The sequence below is a fragment of the Oryctolagus cuniculus genome, chromosome 3 (assembly GCF_051225735.1).
Source record: "Oryctolagus cuniculus isolate XC-2025 breed Fujian yellow rabbit chromosome 3, ASM5122573v1, whole genome shotgun sequence".
NCBI classification, from domain to species: Eukaryota; Metazoa; Chordata; class Mammalia; order Lagomorpha; family Leporidae; genus Oryctolagus; species Oryctolagus cuniculus.
In genome coordinates, this window is record NC_142869.1 from 111,147,195 (window position 1) to 111,172,566 (window position 25,372).

Genomic DNA, 25,372 nt, shown 5'->3' on the forward strand with positions numbered 1-25,372 from the left:
GTTGCTGCCATGTGGGGGAGTGAACCAGAGGATGGAAGATCTCTCTCTCACCCGCTCCCCTCTTCAAATATAGATAGATAAATTTAAATAAATAAATAAATAAAGGAATAGGAGGCCGGCGCTGTGGTGCAGTGGGTTAAAGCCCTGGCCTGAAGCGCCGGCATCCCATATGTGTGCTGGTTCTAGTCCCAGCTGCTCCTCTTCTGATTCAGCTCTCTGCTATGGCCTGGGAAAGCAGTAGAAGATGGTCCAAGTCCGTAGGCCCCTGCACACACATGGGAGACCCGGAAGGAGCTCCTGGCTCCTAGCTTTGGATCAATGCAGCTCTGGCCGTTGGGGGCATCTGGGGAGTGAACCATTGAATGGAAGACCTCTCTCTGTCTCTACCTCTCTCTGTAACTGTCTTTCAAATAAATAAAATAAATCTTAAAGAAATAAAGGAAGAAAAAGATCCACTTTACACATCTGAAGGGCTGGGTACTGCAAACATCCTTAAATTATGTGCTAATTTTAAAGATCCACTAGCTGGCACGTGCAGAGGACAGGTGCTTCCCCTAAGGCCATAAAAATGTGAATAAGAGCAAGACTTCACTTATACATGGATTCTTTAACAATCTTAGGTACAAAGAGTAGAACACGGGTGAAACCCAGGGGCAGGGAGGAAAAGGAAACAGGCAGATGTCAGTCAAAGGGTGCAAAGTTGCACTTGGCTAAGATGAGTCTAGAGCTCTAACCCTCAGCTTGAGGACTGTAGTTAACAGTATTGTAATGTGTGTTGAAAAGGTGTGGAGAGAGGCATGTGCACCACACTCACAAAAGAGGTCACTCTGGAAGGTGACAGGTAAGTGAATTTGCATAACTGTAGTAATCACTTTGTTATGTACATCAGGTGTATATCTTAAGTATATGAAATTCTAAGACAGGGACTTCAAAGTTAACTAAGGGGTCAGTGCTGTGGCACAGTGTGCTGTGGCACAGTAGGTGAAAGCCCCAACCTGCAGTGCCAGCATCCTATATGGGTGCTGTTCAAGTCCCGACTGCTTATCTTCCGATCCGGCTCTCTTCTATGGCCTGGGAAAGCAGTAGAAGATGGTCCAAGTGCTTGGGCCCCTGCACTCACTTGGGAGACCTGGAAGAAGCTCCTGGCTCCTGGCTTTGGATCAGTTCAGCTCTGATTGCTGTCATCATTTGGGGAGTGAACCAGCAGATGGAAGACCTCTCTCTCTCTCTCTCTCTCTCTCACTCTCTCCCCCTCTCTATAACTCTGTCTTTCAAATAAATAAAAATAAATCTTTAAATAAAAAGTTAACCCAGATTTGTCTCACTCTCTGTGTCAACAACCTAAGAAGAGGAAATCTGAGGGGCACAGTAGGTGCAGGCATGGCAAGCAACAGCTTAACCTGCTACACACAATGCCAGCAGCGGAGACTGCACTTTCTGAACCAGATCCTGGGCCAATGGTCTGATGGTCTCAGGGATTATTTGACTTTAGCATTATCTTGGGGAAAATAAAGCTGTACAGCCACAGGGTCTTCACACTCAGCCTCATCTGTGGCTATGGTGCTTTCTCTCTCCACCTTTTCTCTCTGTTGAATTTCAGCTCTGGGGTCCAGTATTGTAGTCCAGCTGGTTAAGCCACCACCACCAATGCTGGCAACCCATATGAGCCCCGGTGCAAGTCCCAACTGTCCAGTTCTGATCCAGCTCCCTGCTAATGCATCTGGGAATTGTTTTTTATATAAAATATTTTTTAATTATATAAGAGGCAGAGTTACAGAGAAGGAGAGTCAGAGGCAGAGAGAGAGAGAGACAGAAAGAGATATCAATCTTCCATCTGCTGGTTCACTCCCCCAAATGGCTGCAACAGCCAGGGCTGAGCCAGGCAGAAGCCAGGAGCCAGGAGCTTCATCTGGATCTCCTATGTGGGTACAGATACCCAAGTGCTTGGGCCATCTTCTGCTGCTTTCCCAGGTTAATTAGCAGGGAATTAGGACAGAAGTGGAACAGCTGGGACTTGAACCAGTGCCCATATGGGATGCAAGTGCTGAAGGTGGCAGCTTTACCTGCTATGCCACAGGGATGGCCCCAATAAATAATTTTTTAAAGATGTATTCATTTATTTGAGAGGCAGAGTTACAAACACAGAGAGAGGTCTTCCATCTGCTGGTTCATTCCTCAAATGGCTGCAACTGCAGGAGCTGGGCTGATCCAAAACCAGGAGCCAGGAGCTCCTTCCAGGTCTCCCACAGGGGTACAGGGGCCCAAGTATTTGGGCCATCTTCTACTGCTTTCCCAGGCCATTAGCAAAGAGCTGGATCAGAAGAGGAGCAGCCAGAGCACGAACCGGCACCCATGTGGGATGCTGGCTCCGCAGGCAGAGGCTTAACGTACTATGTCGTAGAGCCAGCCACTAACTAAATCTTTAAAAAAAATGGTAGCTCCAAAGCAAAGGACTATCCCTTCTCCCTCTCTAACAGCTCTCCAATAGTACCCTAAATAGTCACTTGGGCTGGAGGCCTCTCCTCTTCCCTTGTATGCTGTTTGATGTAACTGCTGGCAGAGAACCTCCTAACCCATTTCCTTACTGGTGCACTGTGCTTAGTTGAAGGATCTAGCTGACTTTACACCTGTCTCACTAAGCTCATGGAAAAACATCGTGAGGGTAAGCATGGACTCTCCAGGGGCTTTCCTAACCCCAGGTGGACTCCCATGCAGATACGTCTGGTTGTTTGCTGTCCTAGGTCCCAGATAGACCCAGAGACTCTGCAGCCTCCAACACACACATGCACACACTGTGATCATGCACCCTGCAGCTGCCCACTTCTTCCTCTCAACGCTGTACATAAGCCTGGGAGTTCCCAAGGGCCCCTCACCCCTTTGCAATTCTTTCAGTCATTCCCTGAGTCCTGATTATGCTTTAGGCACTTTCACATATTCCTTTTCTTTTCAATTCTCACAATGCTATACGGTGGATACTATTACTGCTGCTTGACAGATGAGGAAAGTAAAGATAGGGGGATTAAGTGACTGGCCAGAAAACTAGAAGATTCAAACTCATGTTCATCTGGCCCCAAAGCACTTTCCACCTGGTGGTGCTGTCTCCCTGTGCAGGACAAAACTGTGCAAGGTGGAACAAGGGAGTTTGGGACAGAGGAAGGTTTCTGGAAGCTCTGTTTCCCATCTCCCCGGCTGCAGCCTGTCTGTCATCCTGCAATATACTTGATAATCCCAATTTGTTCTGCTCAGACAAGATTTCCATTACTGTCCAATTCCTTTCATCAAATTTTTCTTTCCCAAAGTGTGAATGCAGATTACAAATACATGGCCAAATGGTGAGAATCAGCTAATTAAAATGCATTCCTTACAGCAGAGATGGAAAAATACATTGTGAACAACCGTCCAAGAGAATTAAACTTTCATCTCACCTTTGCTTTTCTTAAGACCAATTAAAAACTGTTTAATGTGTTCTCATTTGTTGATAATAGACTTGTATATCTGCTGTGTAATGTAGATTTGGTTTTTGCATATTGTTTGGAGGGAAAAAAGAAAAGGAACCAAAAGGAAAGGAAAGATCTTAGGTACCTATTTGATCTTAATTCAGGTTCAGAACCATAGGACTTGCACAAACATATTTTGACATTCTTCACACTGCAGATGAATTTTGAGATCAGAAAGTCTAGTGATTTTCAGACATTTGAGCACTAAACTTCATTTTAAAAATGTGATCTTAGGGGGGGTGTTGGGCACAGAGGTTAATTCTCCATTTAGGATACTCACATCCCTTAACAGAGTGCCTGGTTCAAGTCTCAGCTATGCTGCTGCTGATTCAGCATCCTTTGAAAATGCATACTCTGAAAAGCGTAAGATGATGGTTCAAGTACTTTGTCCCTACCATTGCTATGGAAGATCCAGATTGAACCCCAGGCTCCTGGCTTTGGTCTGGCCCAGCCCTGACTATTACAGACATTTAAGTATTAAACTCACAGATATAAGATCTCTCTTTGTCCCTGTCTTTCAAATAAAATGAAAATAAATTAAAATTTAAAATATGTATATATAATCTTCCACTCACACCTAAAGTAAAAAAACAAAAGCCATACCCACCTAAGCAGGGCTATAAACCAGACAACACCCAAAGTCACACGAAGTTGGGAGAGTTGAAGTTTCAACCAACCTCAGTGAAGAAACCTCACTGACCCACACCCGGAAGTGCTAGACCTTCATGGTAGGACTAAACCAGCCACGGAGTTAAGGTGACTGTGGACCTACCTTTGCAAAAATACTAACCTCACCTATCTAATATGGTAGCCATTCATGTAACTAGTAAATGCTGACATATTCCTAGTCCAAACAGAGATATGCTGAAAGACAAAACACTAGATTTCAAAAATTTATTTGAAAAAAGAATGTAAATTATCTCATTGATAACTTTTATACATTGATTTCATGTTAAAATGGTATTTGACTATAATAGGCTAAATATAACATATTTTATCAAATCTTCATTTTAATTTACTTCAAAGGCAGAGTGACAGACAAAGAGAGAAAGAAATCTTCCACCTGCTGGTTCATTCTCCACATGTCTGCAAACAGCCAGAGCTGGGCCAGACTGAAGCCAGGAGCCGGGAACTCCATCCAGGTCTCCCATGTGGCTGGCAGGGAGCTATCGTCTGCTCTCTCTCTCATGATACATCAGCAGGAAGCTAGATTGGATGTGGAGTAGCCAGTACTCAAACCAGCACTTCAATAAAGGATAGGGGCATACCAAGTCATGGCTTAATCTGTTGTGTCACAATGCTGGTACTAAAATATATTATTAAAAAATAACTTTTTTGTCTTTTTTCAACTTAATGTGGCTACTTTAATGCAGTTCTTTGTTTACTTATTTTTTTTAACTTTTATTTAATGAATATAAATTTCCAAAGTACGGTTTATGAATTACAATGGCTTCCCCCCCATAATGTCCCTCCCACCCGCATCCCTCCCCTTTCCCACTTCCTCTCCCCTTCCATTCACATGAGGATTCATTTTCGATTCTCTTTATATACAGAAGATCAGTTTAGCATACATTAAGTAAAGATTTCAACAGTTTACTCCCACACAAACATAAAGTGAAAAATAATAGATGATTTTTTAAATGATGATGAAATCAGATCAGACCTATTGTCATGTTTAATCCCGGTGAGAGTCAAGTTGGGAATTGATAATTTCTTCTTTTTTTTTTTCTACAGAAGATCAGTTTAGTATACATTAACTAAAGATTTCAACAGTTTGCACCCACATAGAAACACAAAGTGAAATATACTGTTTGAGTACTCGTTATAGCATTAAGTCTCAATGTACAGCACATTAAGGACAGAGATCCTACATGAGGAGTAAGTGCACAGTGACTCCTGTTGTTGACTTTACAAATTGACACTCCTGTTTATGGCATCAGTAATCTCCCTATGCACCAGTCATGAGTTTCCAAGGCTATGGAAGCCCCTTGAGTTCTCCGACTCTTATCTTGTTTAGACAAGGTCATAGTCAAAGTGGAGGTTCTCTCCTCCCTTCAGAGAAAGGTACCTCCTTCTTTGAAGACCTGTTCTTTCCACTGGGATCTCACTCACAGAGATCTTTCATTTAGGGTTTTTTTTGTTTTTTTTTTTTTTGTTTTTTTTTTTGTTTTTTTGTTTTTTTGTTTTTTTTTTTTTTTGCCAGAGTGTCTTGGCTTTCTATGCCTGAAATACTCTCATGGGCTTTTCAGCCAGATCGGAATGCCTTTAGGGCGGATTCTGAGGCCAGAGTGCTATTTAGGACATCTGCCATTCTATGAGTCTGTTGAGTATCTCGCTTCCCATGTTGCATCACTCTCCCCTTTATATATTCTATCGGTTAGTATTAGCAGGTACTAGACTTGTTTATGTGCTTCCTTTGACTCTTAGTCCTTTCATTATGATCAGTTGTGAACTGAAATTGATCACTTGGACTAGTGAGATGGGATTGGTACATGCCACCTTGATGGGATTAAATTGGAGTCCCCTGGTATGTTTCTAACTCTACCATTTGGGGCAAGTCAGCTTGAGCATGTCCCAAATTGTACATCTCTTCCCTCTCTTATTCCCACTCTTATGTTTAACAGGGATCACATTTCAGTTAATTTTCAACACTTAAGAATAACTGTGTAATAATTACAGAATTAAACCAGTCATATTAAGTAGAACAGACAAAAAAAACTACTAAGAGGGATAATGTGTTAAGTTGTTCATTAACAGTCAGGGCTATGCTGATCAAGTCACCATTTCTCATAGTGTCCATTTCACTTCAACAGGTTTCCTTTTTGGTGTTCAGTCAGTTGTCACCGATCAGGGCGAACATATGGTATTTGTCCCTTTGGGACTGGCTTATTTCACTCAGCATGATGTGTTCCAGATTCCTCCATTTTGTTGCAAATGACTGGATTTCATTGTTTCTTACTGCGGTATCGTATTCTAAAGAGTACATATCCCATAATTTCTTTACCCAGTCTACCGTTGATGGGCATTTAGGTTGGTTCCAGGTCTTGGCTATTGTGAATTGTGCTGCGATAAACATTAGGGTGCAGACCGCTTTTTTGTTTGCCAATTTAAACTCCTTTGGGTAAATTCCAAGGAGTGGGATGGCTGGGTCGAACGGTAGGGTTATCTTCAGGTTTCTGAGGAATCTCCAGACTGACTTCCATAGTGGCTTGACCAGTTTGCATTCCCACAAACAGTGGGTTAGTGTCCCTTTTCCCCACATCCTCGCCAGCATCTGTTGTTGGTAGATTTCTGTATGTGAGCCATTCTAACCGGGGTGCGGTGAAACCTCATTGTGGTTTTGATTTGCATTTCCCTGATTGCTAGTGACCTTGAACATTTTTTCATGTGCCTGTTGGCCATTTGGATGTCCTCTTTTGAAAAATGTCTATTGAGGTCCTTGGCCCATTCTTAAGTGGGTTGTTGGTTTTGTTTTTGTGGAGTTTCTTGATCTCTTTGTAGATTCTGGTTATTAACCCTTTATCAGTTGCATAGTTTGCAAATATTTTTTCCCATTCTGTCGGTTGTCTCTTCACTCTCCTGACTGTTTCTTTTGCAGTACAGAAACTTCTCAATTTGATGCAATCCCAATAGTTGATTTTGGCTTTGACTGCCTGTGCCTCCCGGGTCTTTTTCAGTAATTCTTTGCCTGTGCCAATATCTTGAAGGGTTTCTCCAATGTTCTCTAGTAACTTGATGGTGTCAGGTTACTAGAGATTACTAGATTTAGGTCTTTAATCTGTGTTGAGTGGATTTTTGTGTAAGGTGTAAGGTAGGGGTCTTGCTTCATGCTTCTGCACGTGGAAATCCAGTTTTCCCAGCACCATTTATTGAATAGACTGTCCTTGCTCCAGGAATTGGTTTTAGATCCTTGATCAAATATAAGTTGGCTGTAGATGTTTGAGTTGATTTCTGGTGTTTCAATTCTGTTCCATTGGTCTATCCATCTGTTTCTGTACCAGTACTATGCTGTTTTGATTACAACTTCCCTGTAGTATGTCCTGAAATCTGGTATTGTGATGCCTCCAGCATCTTCTTGTTGTATTGATCCCTTAATCATTATATAGTGCCCCTCTTTGTCTCTCTTAACAGTTTTTGTGGTAAAGTTTATGTTGTCCGATATTAAGATGGCTACGCCCGCTCTTTTTTCATTTCTGTTGGCATGGTATATCTTTTTCCAGCCTTTCACTTTCAGTCTGTATGGATCTTTGTTGGAAAGATGTGTTTCTTGTAAGCAGCAAATAGATGGGTTTTGTTCCTTAACCCAATCAGCCAATCGGTGTCTTTTAACTGGACAGTTCAGGCCGTTCACGTTCAATGTGACTAATGATAAGTGGTAACTTTGCCCTGCCATTTGCCAAAGATAAGTTCTAATATATGCTTTGAATTCCCTGTGATTTTTTGCTGTGAGCTTTCCTTCCTTTACCTTCTTTCATATTGATGACCGTGTTTCTGTGTGTAACACATCTTTAAGCATCTTTTGCAGGGCTGGACGAGTGGCGACAAATTCTTTCAATTTCTGTTTGCTATGAAAAGTCTTTATTTCACCTTCATTCACAAATGATAGCTTTGCAGGATATAATATTCTGGGCTGGCAGTTGTTCTCTCTTAGTACCTGGGCTATATCTCACCATTCCCTCCTAGCTTGTAGGGTTTCTGATGAGAAGTCAGCTGTGAGTCTGATTGGAGATCCTCTGAGAGTAATCTGACGTTTCTCTCTTGCACATTTGAGGATCTTTTCTTTATGTTTCACTGTGGAGAGTTTAATTACAACGTGTCGTGGTGAGGATCTCTTTTGGTCGTGTTTATTAGGGGTTCTGTGAGCTTCCTGTACTAGGATTTCTCTGTCCTTCTCCAAACCTGGGAAATTTTCTGCTAATATCTCACTAAAAAGGCCTTCTAATCCTTTCTCCCTCTCCATGCCTTCAGGAACTCCTAGAACCCGAATGTTGGGTTTTTTAATAGTATCCTGAAGATTCCTGACAATATTTTTTAGATTTCTAATTTCCTCTTCTTTTCTTTGGTCTGCCTGTATCCTTTCCTGTTCTCTGTCTTCTAAGTCCGATATTCTCTCTTCTGCTTCACCCATTCTGTTTGTAAGGCTCTCTATTGTGTTTTTCATTTGATCTATTGAATTCTTCACTTCATTATGATTTCTCATCACTATCACAGTTTCCTGTTGTACTAGTTGTTTTGTTTCATTTTGATTCCTCCTTAATATTTCATTTTCATGAGATTTTCTACCTTGTCCATTAAGGATTTCTGTAGTTCAAGAATTTGTTTTTGAGAACTTCTTAATGTTCTTATCAATTTTTTGAGATCTGCTTCTTGCATTTCTTCTATCTCATCATCTTCATAATCTTGAATTGGGGTGTCTTTTTCATTTGGGGGTGTCATGGTGACTTCCTTGTTTTTATTACCTCGGTTTTTGCGTTTGTTATTTGGCATATTGGAGATATTTGGTTTCTTCACTGTGGTGCTTTTTCTTGTTATACTATGACTCTAGATTAAGTGGACTGTCTGTTTTTGATGGAGCCTTAGAGGCTTGAGATGGGTGTGGCCTGAGAGCTCTGTTTGGTGTGCCAAAGGTGACACTCCCAGGTTAGGCGTGGTAGATCTCTCTCTCTCTCTTTTTTTGATTCAAAAGGGAAGTAATTCCGCACAGCTGAACAAAGTTGGAGGTAGTTAGCAGGCAAATGATATACCCACAGGAGCCAGAGATCAGAAGCTCTTTCCCAAGGACCACACAGGGAATCTGTTCGGCCCTCAGAGTGGGCTCAAATTCTCCTTCAGTCTCCCACTGGGTTGCCAAAGTTACGGAATTGTAGCATCTCTGGAGAGTACTCACGTGAATTCTGTGAGTTCTCTCCCCCACCGTCTCTTTTTTCACAGTCTCAGTTCAGTAGCACCACAAATTTACTAGATCCTAATCTCCTGTTAATTCGCCCCGCCCAGAGTCAGGTTTTTCTGCTAGGCTCAGGGCCGGTGCAGACCTGAGGTCGCTCTGCTTATGACGTATGTCCAAGATGGCGCCTGCTCTTTGTCTTGCTCGCCCTTGAGAGGTGAGCGGAGAGAGAGAAACCCGTGTCTGTACCAGTCACCTTTTTTTTTTTCTCTCTCTCTCTCTTCCAGTTAGCCTGGTGAACTTTTCCCCCCCGGGGGTCGTTCCCTCTAGTCTCCTCTCTCCGCTTGCCTGCCAGTGTCTCGGGCTATTGAGGTTCGGCTCACCTCACGTTCCAGCCCTGGTGTGTTGAGTCTGCCTCTGGTGTCCCGAACTGTGGGCTCCCACGCTCTCCACGCAGGTCCACTGTGAATCACGCGTTCTGGAAGAGTTTCTTCTGCTGTTTCCTCCCCTACTCTTCCTTGAACCTGCAGTATCTCCACTTTTATTAAACTATCTCTCCCCGGACTATCAGTGTGCTCCCTTCCTATTCCGCCATCTTGCCTCCTCCATGTTTACTTATTTATTTTGTTTAGTTGAAAGGCAGAGATGGAGAGAGGGAAACAAAGAGAAAGCTCTTCCATCTACTGGTTTGTTTCCCAAATGTCTACAACAGCCAGAACTAGGTCAGGCTGAAGCCAGGAGCCCAGAAACTAATTTGGATGACAGGGACCCAATTGCTTGAACAGTCACTTGCTACTCTCAGGGTGTGCATTAGCAGGAAGCTGGGTAAAAAGCAGAGCAGAGACTCAAACACAGACACTCCAGTATGGGATGTGGGCATCGCAAGTGGCATCTTCACCACTGTGCCAAACACTCACCTCTAGTATTTTAAATCTCTTGTGATTTGCATTCATGGCAACTAAAAACTATAAGGCAAAAGGTTGATAAACTTTACTTCATAAAAATAAAAAAGAATTCTACAAGGCAAGAAACACTATAACACAGGTAAATAACAAATGAAAACTTACAGAAAATATGCAGTTGGTATTACACAGTAACAAGTAATGTTTCTAAGAAATGCAAGTGAGCAAAAACAGGTATTTCTTCCTAAAGTTGATTTATAGACTCAATATAATACCCCAAATTAAATTTATTTTTAACTTCATTTTTCACTTTTATTTATATAAAGAGGACAGATTTTATTTATTTCATAGGTACAATTCTAAGAAAATAACCATACTCCCCTCCCTCACTCCCCCTTAATATCCTTCCTTCCTTCTTTTATGTTTTTTTTTAATTTTTGCAAAAACATAATTCCAATCTACTTTATAATCACAGGCTTAATGCAGCACTAACCATAATATTCAACAAGTAGAAAGTAGAAAGATTGCAGTTCCAAAGGAATATGAACCAGCACTAAAGGTAACACTCAAATCGAAAGATATCTATTTCATTCCTATACTTTTTTGTATTTTATATTAACTACCACATATCCCAGAAAATATGATATTTGCCTTTTGGGGCTCTGACTTATTTCACTAAGCACAATGGTTTTGAGTTGCATCCATTTTGTTGCAAAAGAAAGGATTTCATTTTTTATGGCTGAGTAGTATTCCATAGTGTATATACCACATTTTCTTTATCTAGTCATCAGTTGATGGACATCTGGGTTGATTCCATACCTTAGCTATTGTGAATTGAGCTGCAATGAACATGGGGGTGAAGGTAACTCTTGCATAGGCTAATTTCATTTTGTTTGGGTAAGTTCCCAGGAGAGGGATGGTTGGGTCATATGATAGATCTATTTTCAGATTTCTAAGGAATCTCCATACTATCTTCCATAATAGTTGTACTACTTTATGTTCCCAGAAACAGTGTATTAGGGTACCTCACCAGCATTTATTGTGTTTTGATTTTTGGATGATAGCCATTCTAAGTGGGGTGAGATAAAACCTCATTGTGTTGTTTTTTTTTTTTTTTTTTTTTTTTGCAAGGCAAAGCATCTTTTATTCTTTTTTTTTTTTTTTAACTTTTATTTAATGAATATACGTTTCCAAAGTACGAATAATGGATTACTATGGCTTCCCCCCCATACCGTCCCACCCACAACCCTCCCCTTTCCCACTCCCTCTCCCCTTCCATTCACATCAAGATTCATTTTCGATTATCTTAATATACAGAAGATCAGCTTAGTATACATTAAGTAAGGATTTCAACAGTTTGCTCCCACACAGAAACATAAAGTGAAAAATAATAGATGATTTTTTTTAATGATGATGAAATCAGATCAGACCTATTGTCATGTTTAATCCCAGTGAGAGTCAAGTTGGGAGTTGATAGTTTCTTTTCTTTTCTTTTCTTTTTTTTTTTTTTTTTTTTACAGAGGATCAGTTTAGTATGCATTAAGTAAAGATTTCAACAGTTTGCACCCCCATAGAAACACAAAGTGAAATATATTATTTGAGTACTCATTATAGCATTAAATCTCAATGCACAGCACATTAAGGACAGAGATCCTACATGAGGAGTAAGTGCACAGTGACTCCTGTTGTTGACTTTACCAATTGACACTCCTGTCTATGGCATCAGTAATCTCCCTATGCTCCAGTCATGAGTTTCCAAGGCTATGGAAGCCCCTTGAGTTCTCCGACTCTTATCTTGTTTAGACAAGGTCATAGTCAAAGTGGAGGTTCTCTCCTCCCTTCAGAGAAAGGTACCTCCTTCTTTGAAGACCTGTTCTTTCCACTGAGATCTCACTCACAGAGATCTTTTGCCAGAGTGTCTTGGCTTTCCATGCCTGAAATACTCTCATGGGCTTTTCAGCCAGATCTGAATGCCTTTAGGGCTGATTCTGAGGCCAGAGTGCTATTTAGGGCATCTGCCATTCTATGAGTCTGCTGAGTATCTCACTTCCCATGTTGGATCACTCTCCCCTTTATTTATTCTATCGGTTAGTGTTAGCAGGTACTAGACTTGCTTATGTGCTCCCTTTGACTCTTAGTCCTTTCATTATGATCAATTGCGAACTGAAATTGATCACTTGGACTAGTGAGATGGCATTGGTACATGCCACCTTGATGGGATTAAATTGGAGTCCCCTGGTATGTTTCTAACTCTACCATTTGGGGCAAGTCAGCTTGAGCATGTCCCAAATTATATATCTCTTCCCTCTCTTATTCCTACTCTTATGTTTAACAGGGATCACATTTCAGTTAAATTTCAACACTTAAGAATAACTGTGTATTAATTACAGAATTGAATCAGTCATATTAAGTAGAACCTCATTGTGTTTTTTATTTGCATTTCCTTGATAGCTAGTGATCCTGAGCACTTTTGCATGTGTCTGTTGACCATTTGCATTTAAAAATTTTTTTTATTTTTTTAATTATTTATTTGAAAGGCAGAGTCACAGAGAGAGAGAGGCAGAGAAAGAGAGATAGAGGTCTTTGATCCACTGTTTTGCTCCCCAAATGGCTGACTCTGGGTAAAAATGTTCTGATTTGTGTCACTTGCCAATTTCCATGGTATAAATACTCCTATCATGGCTGACTTTAAACTATATGCACATTTACAACCTGCTCACAAAATTCCCCCAGATTTTTTAATCAAGACTTCTTTTTAAAAAATGATTTATTTATTTATTTGAGAGGCAGAGTTAGAAACAGAGAGAGGAAGAGACAGAGAGAAAGTTCTCCCATCTGCTGGCTCACTCCCCAAAGGGCTGCATCAGCAAAAGCTGGGCTGATCCAAAACCAGGAGCCAGGAGCTTCTTCTAGGTCTCCCACATGAGTGTAGGGACCCAAGCAGTTGGACAACCTTCTACTGCTTTTCCATGCCATAATCTGAGAGCTGGATCAAAAGAAGAGCAGCTGGGACTTGAACCAGTGTTCATATGGGATGCTGGCATCACAGGCAGAGGTTTAGTCCACTGGGCCACAGCACCAGCCCCAATTCCTGAAATTTCAACAGTCAATTCTCATGATCTCCAGGATACCACCTTATCAATAAATGCTGCTTGAGGCAATCAAGTGTTCATTTGGATATAATTCACTAAGGAAATAGACAACACAATTTTTTAAAAATGGACCAAAAATATAAACAGATATTATATATAAGAAGAAATCTACGTGGACAATGAACAATGAAAAGTTAATATCTGTCAAAGTCAGGAAAATAAGTCAAATATCATGTTTTCTCTGATTTGTGATAACTAATATATAGAGTACTCAAATATGGAAAGAATATAAGTGAAATTAACATTGTAAGACTTGATTGATGTTTTTAGCCTTGTCTATACTCCTGAGGAACAGTGGTTTTTCTATTTACCACATGGTTTCTTTATTTAGTGGAGGACTAAGCTTGTGATTATAAAGTAAATTGAAAGTATATCATCATGAAAATTAACAGAAAAACAAGAAATAAAGGAATAGGGAGAGTAGGAGTGAGGGAGTGAAGGAGGGTGGAAAGTATCATTATATTCATATTCTTAAATGTATATATGTATAAAACAATATATTAACTATAATACATATACATTAAAAGGAACATGAAATCTGTTCCCTTCATATAAATAGATCAATAAAGCTAAAAAAAAAAAAAGCCCCACAACTACATGCCCAACAGACTGGCTAATTTAAAAACAATCAATATCATCCGTCCACAAAGCCAAGGAGAATGGCTGACTCTAGGGCACTGTGGCTGCAGACAAACCCTTGTGGGAAAGGACTGGGCAGCATCTGCTGGAGTTAAATAGAAAGATACTCTGTGACTCAGCAGGTCTCTCACAAGTGCATACTCTACAACTCATGCTACCAGAACCATGAACAAGAAAGTCTGTAGTAGCACAGTCAGTGATTACCCCGACCTGAACACAAACAATTGTCTACCTGCAGAACAAATAAGCAAAATGCAGCACATTCATATGAAGAGCTATGACACAGACATGAAAATAAATAAATTATTGCCACAAAGAGCCATATGGTTGAATCCTAAAACCCAAATGATGCATGAAAGAAGCAAGATGAATACATAAAATCTCATTTATGTAACATTTAAAAACAGACAAAACAATAATATTTGAGGATACATATGGTAGATGGTGGTATTTATAATTTATGTGGTGACATACAAATGCTCCTTAACTTATATTTTCATAGCTTGAAAAAAATAAAAGTAAAAAAATGCAATTAGTACACCTACCATACTGAACATCACAGCTTGGCAACACAGTTCACTGTTGGGCCCCATGCATTGACCATCTTTATCACAGGACTGCCTGGGAACTCAGGTGTGCTACCCAGCGTAACAAGAGGATGTCCTATCACATCATATCCCTAGCTTGAGAAAGGATCACAATGCTAAACTTAAAGTATGGTATCTACTGACTGTGTGGACTCTTGGCTGACTTTCACATTGCCATAAAGTCAAAAAATCCTGAACTGGGGACCATCTGGTAAATGTATTATATCGGGAATGTGTGTACATATATATAGTGTATACACACACACACACACACACACATATATATTAAAGCTGTATTTTCTTTATACTATAGCTATAATAAAACTGCAGATTTACTTATCTATAAAACAAAGATGTCATTTCCATGAAAAGATAGCGATAACCTCTTGTGGGAAGGGAGATATGACCTGGAAAAACCCATAGGGTGGGGTTGGTTCAGGGCTACTGAATGCAGACACCATTCTGTTTTCTCAACCTGGGTAACTGTTACATGGTAGCAATTACAGGGTACTTTGCTTTGTGATTTTTCCTCATGCAGTATTCATGTCTTACAGATTGTGCACATTATATTTCGTAATACTTTAAAATGGAATTTTTTAAAAAGTAAGAGCATCTATATAGCTGGTTAGATCTGCTGAATCAATCCTGCATTTCACTCCCTGTGATGACAGTGCAGCTAGTCACCCACACAGCTACAATAGTAACACCTGTCATTGTTAAACACCTGCTGTGTACCAAACACCTTGCTTGCTTAATCTTCAAAAATATTCCCTGCAAGGGGGTGGGTGCTGTGGTGTAGCAGGTTAAGCTGCTACTTGGGATGCCCCGTTCCATATCTGAGTGCCAGTCCCAGTCCCAGCTACTCTACTTCTGATCCAGCTTCCTGCTAATGCATCCTGTGAGTTAGCAGGTAATAGCTCAAGTGGTTGGGTCTCTGCCACCCATGGAGTTCTAGGCTCCTGGTGTTAGCCTGGTACAACTCCACTGTGGGCATTGTGGTAGTGAACCAGGAGTGGATCTCTCTCTCTCTCTTTTCTCTCTCTCTCTCTCTCTCTGACTTTCAAGTAGATGATAATTTTTAAAAAATGTAAATGTACCTCTACAACCTGAATGTCACTATTCCTATTTTCACATCTGTAAAACACCTGTCAGTCATTTCTTACCCAGCCTACCCAGGGCAAGTCTGTGGCCAGAATCCTGCCCCTAATCCTCAATGTTTCTTGCAGTGCTCACTGGCTGGGTGAGTGTAAGAGTAACAAGTTCAATGCAAGGAGATACTCACATGCGACCTAGGGACTTCATCCTTCCATCACTCCTGGAATGCCTTTGGGGCAGGCTGCCTGGGGACCCAGCTTCCTGAACACAGAGAGCAAGGCTGATGGAGGCCCTGTGGAAAACAGTCGATCTTATGCAAGTCCCTGCTGCACAGATTCAGTGTGTGGATGGTCCTTCCCCGACACGGAGGGAACGCTGGGCTCTTCCATTCTCAGGTGACTCTATCCCACAGATTCCGGATCGCCTTCTCTTTCAAACCAACATTGTACATGTTAGTTTCCCTTTCTTTTCCCATCCAGAGAAAGAGGGGAAGAATCCCATTGGTCTGGGGCAGGCATACATAGCTGATAAATAATGGTTCCTGCTTAATACACATTGAGCTCACTGAAAAGCAGAAAGTCTTCCTGCATCCTGAGAAGTGTCCCATTTCTTAGATGGCTTGAAAGCAGAGTGGCCATTCGGTGTGGGAGCCATGGGGCAGGCAAGAACCTGTGTACTCATCCCCACTGCTTCCCGCCATGTGTCTTTAAAAACTGACACAAGCAGCACAGCCCCAAACCCGTACACTGGGGAGCTTAAAAAGTATTCCCTGGGGGCCGGCACTGCAGTGTAGTGGGTAAAGCTGTTGCCTGCAGTGCCGGCATCCTATGTGCTGGTTCAAGTCCTGGCAGCTCCACTTCCAAACCAGCAGCCTGTTAATGTGCCTGGGAAAGCAGCAAAAACAGCAGAGGATGGCCTAAGAACTTGGGCCCCTGCACTCATGTGGGAGACTTGGAAGAAGCTCCTGGCTCCTGGTTTTGGCCTGGCCCAGTCCCAACCATTGCAACCATTTGGGGTGTAAACCAATAGATGGAAGACCTCTCTGTCTCTCCCTCTCTCTGTAACTCTTTCAAATATAAAATAAATCTTAAAAAAAGCAAACAAAGCAAGCAGATGTACTATGTCTTTTCAAAAGGATGATATAGCTCAATGGGCAAAAAACACCTTCTCTGGAACCTGACTGCCTGCATTTGAGGCTACTGCTCTCTCGTTGTGTAACCTTGAACACAGTTCTTAATCTCTCTGTAAACTTGAGGATAAATCACAGTGCCTATCTAACAGGGTTGTTTACAGGATGAAATGGCATAGTACAGGAAATGTACTTAGAATGTGACAGTCATATCAAAGTGCTGGGCAGGAGTTAATGGTCACTGATGTCATGTCCACAGTCCATAAGCTGCTATGGTTCACTGTTGAAACCCAGGCCCTGTAAGTTCCTGAAGTAGATTCTAAACACTCTAGGTACTATTTCGATGTGAGTGAGTATTGTTTGAGTGCTACCTCTTACTGAAATCCACTGGATTTAGGTCTACAGAAGCCAGTTTGGTAAATCCTTTGAAGAAAGTGCTGTGAGGAGTAGAGGGTGGTAAGATGGTCATTTCTCTGAAGATGTTTACCTGCAAATAAACCCAGGAGCATGTAAATAGTTGGATATATGAGATAGCAACTATCAATAAAAAAAATTACAACAGCATCAAATTGCAAATAAATTTAATCATGGAAGTGAAAGACCTGTACACTGAAAACATTGATGAAAGAAATTAAAAACACAATAAATGGAAAGATATCCTGTGCTCACGAATTGTAAGAAATAATATTGATAAAATATTCACATTGTTCAAAGCAATATACAGATTTAAAGTAATCCTCAACAAGATTGCATTGGCATTTTTCATAGAAATAGAAAAGGCAGTTAAAAAATTTGTATGGAACTGTAAAAGATCCTCACCACACAAAACAATTTTGAGACAGAAAACAAAATGGGGGACTTCACACTTATTCATTTCAAATTACATTATGAAGTTACAGTAATCAAAACAGTATGGTACGGTAAGGGTGAGCATTTAACCTGGTGGTTAAAACATTGATTGAAATGCCTTCAGCTCACATCAGAGTATCTGAGTTTGCTATCTGGCCCCAGATTCTAGCCAGATATCTGGCTTCTGACTCTAGCTTCCCACTAATGCATATCCTGGGAAGCAGTGGAAGAATCAAGAGCCCTGGATTCAGTTCTTCCCTCAGTCCTGGCAGTTGCTGGCATTTGGGTAATGAACTAGCAGAAAAGAGTGTGCTCTCTGGGGCCGGTGCTGTGGTGTAGTGGGTAAAGCCACCCTACAGTGCCAGCATCCCATATGGGAGCCGGTTCAAGTCCTGGCTGCTCTACTTCCAGTCTAGCTCTCTGCTATGGCCTAGGAAAGCAGTAGAAGATGGCCCAAGTCCTTGGGCCCTTGACCCACATGGGAGACCCAGAAGAAGCTCCTGGTTCCTGGCTTCAGATCTGTGCAGCTCCGGCCACTGCAGCCAACTGGGGAATGAACCAGCAGATGGAAAACCTATCTCTCTTTCTCTCCCCCCGCCCTCTCTCTGCCTCTCCTTTCTGTGTGTAACTCTGACTTTCAAATAAATAAATAAATCTTAAAAAAAAAAAGTGTGCTCTCTCTCTCTCTTGACCCCATCCACATTTTTCAAATAAATAATTTTTAAAGTATGGTACAGCACCGGCTGTGGCAGCCATTGGGGGAGTGAACCAACGGAGGGAGACCTTTCTCTCTGTCTCTCACTGTCTATAACTCTACCTGTCTAATAAAAAAAGTATGATACAGAAATAAAAACATACAAATAGACCAGTGGAACAGAATAAAGAGCCCAGAAATGACCCTACATATACATTGTCAAGTAACTTTCGACAAGGCTACTAAGATGACACAATGGGGAAAAGACTGTCTTTTCAATAAATGATTTTTAAAAAACTGGATATCTACAAAAGAATGAAATTGTACTCTTATTTTACTTATACAATAACACAAAATTCAACTCAGAATAGATTAAAGCCCTGGAACTATATAACTGAAAATATAAAACACCTAGAAGAAAACACAGAGGGAAAGTTACTTGATGCTGACTTTAGTAATGATATTTTGAGGTATCACAATAAAAGCACAGGCAACAAAGGCAAAAATAAACAAGTGGAACTATATAACACTAAAAAGCTCTGCTCAGTAAAGAAAACAATCAGGTGCCGGTGCTGTGATGTAGAAGGTGAAGCTGTAGACTTCAGTGCCAGCATTCCACATGGGTACCAGTTCGAGTCCCGGCTGCGCCATTTCCAATCCAAATCCCTGCTAATGTGCCTGGGAAAACAGCAAAAGATGGCCCAAGTCCTTCAGCCCCTGTACCCACATGGGAGACCTGGAAGAAGCTCTGGCTCCTGGCTTTGGATCATCCCAGATTTTTTTTTTTTTTTGACAGGCAGAGTTAGACAGTGAGAGAGAGAGAGAGACAGAGAGAAAGGTCTTCCTTCCGTTTGTTCACCCCCCAAATGGCCGCTACGGCCAGCGCGCTGTGCCAATCCGAAGCTAGGAGCCAGGTGCTTCCTCCTGGTCTCCCATGCAGGTGCCAAGCACTTGGGCCATCCTCCACTGCACTCTCGGGCCACAACAGAGAGCTGGACTGGAAGAGCGGGACAGAACTGGCGCCCCAACCTGGACTAGAACCCGGGGTGCGGGCACCGTAGGCGGAAGATTAGCCTAGTGAGCTGCGGGTGCTGGCCTTAGCCCAGCTTTTGCCATTGCAGCCATCTGGGGAGTGAACCAGCAGATGGAAGATTTCTTTCTCTCTGTCTCTCCTCTCTCTCACTGTAACTCTGCCTTTCAAATAAATATTAAAAAAAAAAGAAAACACTTAAGTCAAAAGGAAGCTTGCAGGTTGCATGAACATATTTGGAAACCATATATCTGATAAGGGCTTAGCATCCAAAATATTTAAGGAACATAAATATCTCAGTAGAAAAAAAACACAAATAATTCAAATAAAAAATATGTAAAGAGCTTGAATAGGCATTCTTCCCAAAGAATATTGAAAAATGTTCAAGGAGTATATGTCAGTGTGCTCAATATCATTGATCATGAGGAAATGCAAGTCAAAATGAGACAGTGCCTTATCCTTGTTAAGATGGCTATTATCAAAGAAACAAGAGAATAACAAGTGTTAGCAAGGATATGGAGAAAAAGGGAACACTTGCACACTGTTAGTGGGAAGGTAAAATGGAAAAGCCAGTATGGGAAACAGTATGGAGGTTCTTCAAAAAAGTAGAAATAGAACCACCATACAACCTGGTAATCCCTCTGCTCTCTATATAAAGAAAAGAAAATTGCCAACTTACAGAAATATTTGCATTCCCATGTTCATTGCAGCATGATTTGTAATAACCAAGATAGATACAACTGTGTCCACCTAAAAAGATAAGTAGATAGAGAAATGCTGTGTGTGCATGTACACACACAACGGGGTATTATGCAGCATTAGAAAAAAGTAGGGTATGCTACCATTGTCAAACACAGATGAATATGGAGGAACTTATGCTAAGTGAAATAAACCAGAAACAAAGAAAAATTCTGCATAGTCTCACCCATGAAATCTCAAAAAAAGTTGAATGGAATAGAATGGCAGTTACCTTGTACATCAACCGTCAGGACAAGAGCTGATCAAGTCACTGTTTCTCATAGTGTCCATTTCATTTCAATAAGTTTTCCCTTTGGTGCTCAGTTAGTTGTCGCTGATCAGGGAGAACATCTGATATTTGTCCCTTTGGGACTGGCTTATTTCACTCAGCATGATGTGTTCCAAATTCCTCCATCTTGTTGCAAATGACCGGGTTTCATTGTTTTTGATTGCTGTATAGTATTCGATAGAGTACATGTCCCATAATTTCTTTATCCAGTCTACTGTTGATGGGCATTAGGGTTGATTCCAGGTCTTAGCTATTGTGAATTGAGCTGCAATAAACATTAATGTGCAGACAGCTTTTTTGTTTGCCAATTTAATTTCCTTTGGGTAAATTCCAAGGAGTGGGATGGCTGGGTCGAACGGTAGGGTTATCTTCAGGTTTCTGAGGAATCTCCAGACTGACTTCCATAGTGGCTTGACCAATTTGCATTCCCACCAACAGTGGGTTAGTGTCCCTTTTTCCCCACATCCTCACCAGCATCTATTGTTGGTAGATTTCTGAATGTGAGCCATTCTAACTGGGGTGAGGTGAAACCTCATTGTGGTTTTGATTTGCATTTCCCTGATTGCTAGAGATCTTGAACATTTTTTCATGTGTCTGTTGGCCATTTGGATTTCCTCTTTTGAAAAATGTCTATTGAGGTCCTTGGCCCATCTCTTAAGTGGGTTGTTTGTTTTGATGTTGTGGAGTTTCTTGATTTCTTTGTAGATTCTGGTTATCAACCCTTTATCAGTTGCATAGTTTGCAAATATATTTTCCCATTCTGTCGGTTGTCTCTTCACTTTCCTGACTGTTTCTTTTGCAGTACAGAAACTTCTCAATTTGATGCAATCCCAATAGTTAATTTTGGCTTTGACTGCCTGTGCTTCTGGGGTGTTTTCTAAGAAGTCATTGCCGGTACCTATATCTTGCAGGGTTTTTCCAATGCTCTCCTAGTACCATTGGTTGAACTCTGTAATTAACACACAATTATTCTTAGGTGTTTAAATTTTAACTGAAAAGTGATCCCTGTTAGGAATTTGGAAAACATTATGTTGAGTGAAATAAGCCAATCCCAAAGGGACAAATACCATATGTTCTCCCTGATAGGTGACAACTAACAGCACCAAAAAGGAAACCTGTTAAAGTGAAATGAGCACTAGGAGAAATGGTGACTTGATCAGCCCTCACCCTGTTGATGAGCAACTTAATATGTTATCCCTCTTAGTATTTTTTTTGTTTGTTCTACTTAATACTTTTGGTTGAATACTGTAATCAATACACAATTATTCTTAAGTGCTGAAACCTAACTGAAAAGTGATTGCTGTTAAATATAAGAGTGGGAATAAGAGAGGGAAGAGATGTGCAATTCGGGACATGCTCAAGCTGACTTACCTCAAACGGTAGACTTAGAAACATACCAGGGGATTCCAATTCAATCCCATCAAGGAGGCATGTACCAATGCCATCTCATTAGTCCCAGTGATCAATTTCTGTTCACAATTGAGCTTAATGATAGGACTAAGAACCAAAGGGATCACATAAACAAGACTAGTGTCTGCAAATACTAGCTGATAGAATAAAAAAGGGAGAGAACAATCCAACATGGGAAGTAAGATACACAGCAGACCCATAGAATGGCAGATGTCCTAAATAGCACTCTGGCCTCAGAATCAGCCCTTAAGGCATGCAGATCTGGCTGAAAAGTCCATGAGAGTATTTCAGGCATGGAAAGCCAAGACACTCTGGCAAAAAAAAAAAACAACAACAACAACAACAACAACAACAACTAAATGAAAGATCTCCATGAGTGAGATCCCAGTGGAAAGAACAGGTCATCAAAGAAGGAGGTACCTTTCTCTGAAGGGAGGAGAGAACTTCCACTTTGACCATGGCCTTGTCTAAATATGATCAGAGTCGGTGAACTCAGGGGGCTTCCATAGCCTTGGCAGCTCATAACAAGAGCCTAGGGCGATTACTGATGCCATAAACAAGAGTGTCAATTTGTTAAGTCAACAACAGGAGTCACTGTGCACTTACTCCTCATGTAGGATCTTTGTCCTTAGTGTGCTGTACATTGAGATTTAATGCTATAACTAGTACTCAAACAGTATTTTTCACTTTATGTTTCTGTGTGGGAGCAAACTGTTGAAATCTTTACTTAATGTATGCTAAACTGATCTTCTGTATATAAAGAGAATCGAAAATGAATCATGATGTGAATGGAAGGGGAGAGGGAGTGGGAAAGGGGAGGGTTGTGGGTGGGAGGGACGTTATGGGGGGGAAGCCATTGTAATCCATAAGCTGTACTTTGGAAATTTATATTCATTAAATAAAAGTTAAAAAAAAAAAAAGAATGGCAGTTACCAAGATGAAGAGGAGTAGGTCAAAGAATATAACGCTGTAGTTATGCAGAATGAATAAGTCCAGAGATCTAATGTACAACAGGAGGAGCATAGCTGATAAAAATGTAATATATACGGAAAATTTGTGAAGAGAATGCATGCATTTAGGGGCTCTTATCACAAACACACACAACACCCAAACAGGTAACTCTGGGAGGTGATGGTTGACGGTGGTAATAATTCCATTATGTAAATGGACATGAAAACATCAAATTGTACACCTTAAATCTGTACAATAACACCAGGTTCTAGTCCTGGTCAGGGCGCCGGATTCTGTCCCAGTTGCTCCTCTTCCAGTCCAGCTCTCTGCTGTGGCCCAGGAAGGCAGGGGAGGATGGCCCAAGTGCTTGGGCCCTGCACCCGCATAGGAGACCAGGAGAAGCACCTGGCTCCTGCCTTCGGATCAGCGCAGTGCGCCGGCCGCAGCGCGCCGGCTGCAGTGGCCACTGAGGGGTGAACCAACAGAAAAGGAAGACCTTTCTCTCTGTCTCTCTCTCTCACTGTCCACTCTGCCTGTCAGAAAATTAAAAAATAAAAAAAAAATCTGTACAATAGAAAACAAAAGAAAAAAGGCAACAATTGTCAAATGAACATGTTAACTGTAGTTAAGTGCTACATATATCTACTGATAAGACAAGATTCCTAATGTCTGAAAATTGAGCATGTATATATGACATACCGGGAATCTTTATAATAACCATCTATTTCATCGAGCTGAATACCATATTTTCAAAAACACCACATAAAATAGAAAATTTACTAACAGGGAATCTACACTTTCTTACTGTATCTTTAATAAATATGAACCTTGAGTTGTTTGGCCAGCATGTGCAACAGGCCAGCTTAAACACATAGTCATGGCTTAAGATGCTTTTCTAAGTGAAAAGTCAAATGGTTGCTCCAATGGGGATTGCAAGCATGACCTTAGTTGCATTAGCACCTGCATGTGCTAGTGGAGTTAATCAGCCTATTTGACAGGCTTCAGAACAACAGTGCAACCCCTGCCATACATGCCCTCCATTTCAGTAGAGGTTTCATTGTGAAAACCCTTTGGTACATTGGAAAAAAACAAACAAACAAACAAATGAAAAACACCAATTTCCCAACCTGAAGTTAGCTACACAAAGCCACAGTTCATTATTTTTCAGTGTGCAGGCAAACTCTGTCCTACTGTATGACTGTACTTAGTACTGGCCATCCCAATGCTCCCAGTTGTCAGACCCTCATTGCCTTTGCCATTAGAATTTGCAGCCTATAAGAAATCTGCTGGTTGGGTTCAAAAGCACAGAAACCATAAAAGGCTGGGGAAGGCAGAACCGGCTTAGGTAGCTGTCTCCGGTTGATGTCTGCCTTTCTCTTTCAGACTACATTATGGATGAAATGTGCACTTATTGGCCCAGCCAGGCGCTCTTATCCTGTGGGATTAATGTATGTTCTGAGTTTCAGACTTTTTTAAAAAACATTTTTATTTTATTTTTAATTAGTGTTTTTTTTTTTTAACAAATTCAGTGTACTTTGTAGATACAATTGGAAGAACACGACATCCCTTTCACCTCTCCCTCTCTCCTCCTCTCTCCCTCCTGCTTTCTGACTTTTGAACAAGGCCCATCCCAGGTTAGGAGATGGAAGAAGGAGTTGTATTGTTTATGATGCCATCCTTGGTTCTTCCTACCATCTTCTATTCTTCAGGTAATGTCTTTGGTTTGACAAATATTAGAAAGAGAAGACTCTCTCCTGGCTTCCCACAATGACAGTCTTATGGCCATAAACAAATTTATCTCTGTTGCAAAGACAGAAGTCAACAAAGAATGTCAACAACAGATTCAGCAGACAGGAATCCAAAACACAAGTGGCAGCTCCTCCTCTCTCCATCTCAGAAAAAAAAAAAAAAAAAAAAAAAAAAAACCAAAGGCTATTATGGCCTCATCTCTAATCCTTCAACAGGATGGATGGAGACCCTGCAAAGAAAGACCAAGGTTTTGAATGAGAGCATCTAAGGGCTTTGTGTCCATGACTATGAAAATTTCATTCAGTCTGGATCCAGCATTTCCTGGCAGATGGAATCAGCATTAGGTATCGCATATTCTGCAAGAATCAACACTGTAGATTCGGACTCTTTTTTGAGCTGTTGGGCAATAAGCTCTGAGTTGATCTAGATGTTCTCTGACAATTTTGATACTTAGTGTTGTCATCCATGTATCCCATCATGGGCCACCTCATTGTCACCTGCTTCAGTGTGCAAGAGCATGCATACCTATGCCAGCTGGGAGACAGCCCCAAATGGCCTAGTCTGGTATCATTCACATCATTACTTGCTGGGGAAGACAGGCTAATATACCGAGGACATGAGAATGAAACCTTGGCAATTTAGGAACACTCTCCTTAAAAATCCCTAGGACATGATTATTGCTGCCTGATAGTCTAGCTGACTTGCAGTGGATGAAGAACTTACACATATGGTACCCTGGAGAAAAATCAAGATGCATGAATCACTTCCAAAGTGAGT

At 41.1% G+C, this 25,372-nt stretch overlaps 1 protein-coding gene across 7 annotated transcripts in view; it reads right to left on the reverse strand.

Annotated features, from left to right (window-relative positions):
- Positions 1–13,062: 13,062 nt before the first annotated feature.
- Positions 13,063–25,372, reverse strand: part of LOC149127460 (uncharacterized) — a 43,449-nt gene continuing 31,139 nt past the window's right edge. For 3 of the 7 annotated variants that reach the window (XR_016231601.1, XR_016231600.1, XM_089329324.1), the window contains 4 exons: positions 20,138–20,208; positions 17,257–17,372; positions 15,944–16,048; positions 13,063–13,374 (listed from right to left, as the gene is read on the reverse strand). Coding sequence is in view for 1 of the 7 variants with exons in the window: in XM_089329324.1 (XP_089185450.1) it covers positions 13,341–13,374; positions 15,944–16,048; positions 17,257–17,372; positions 20,138–20,208 (326 nt within the window). In the remaining 6 variants the exon portion in view is untranslated. Of the gene's footprint in view, positions 13,375–15,943; positions 16,049–17,256; positions 17,373–17,481; positions 19,107–20,137; positions 20,209–25,372 lie in introns of those variants that run through there. The other 4 variants (XR_016231599.1, XR_016231597.1, XR_016231598.1 and 1 more) reach the window with 2 other exon arrangements.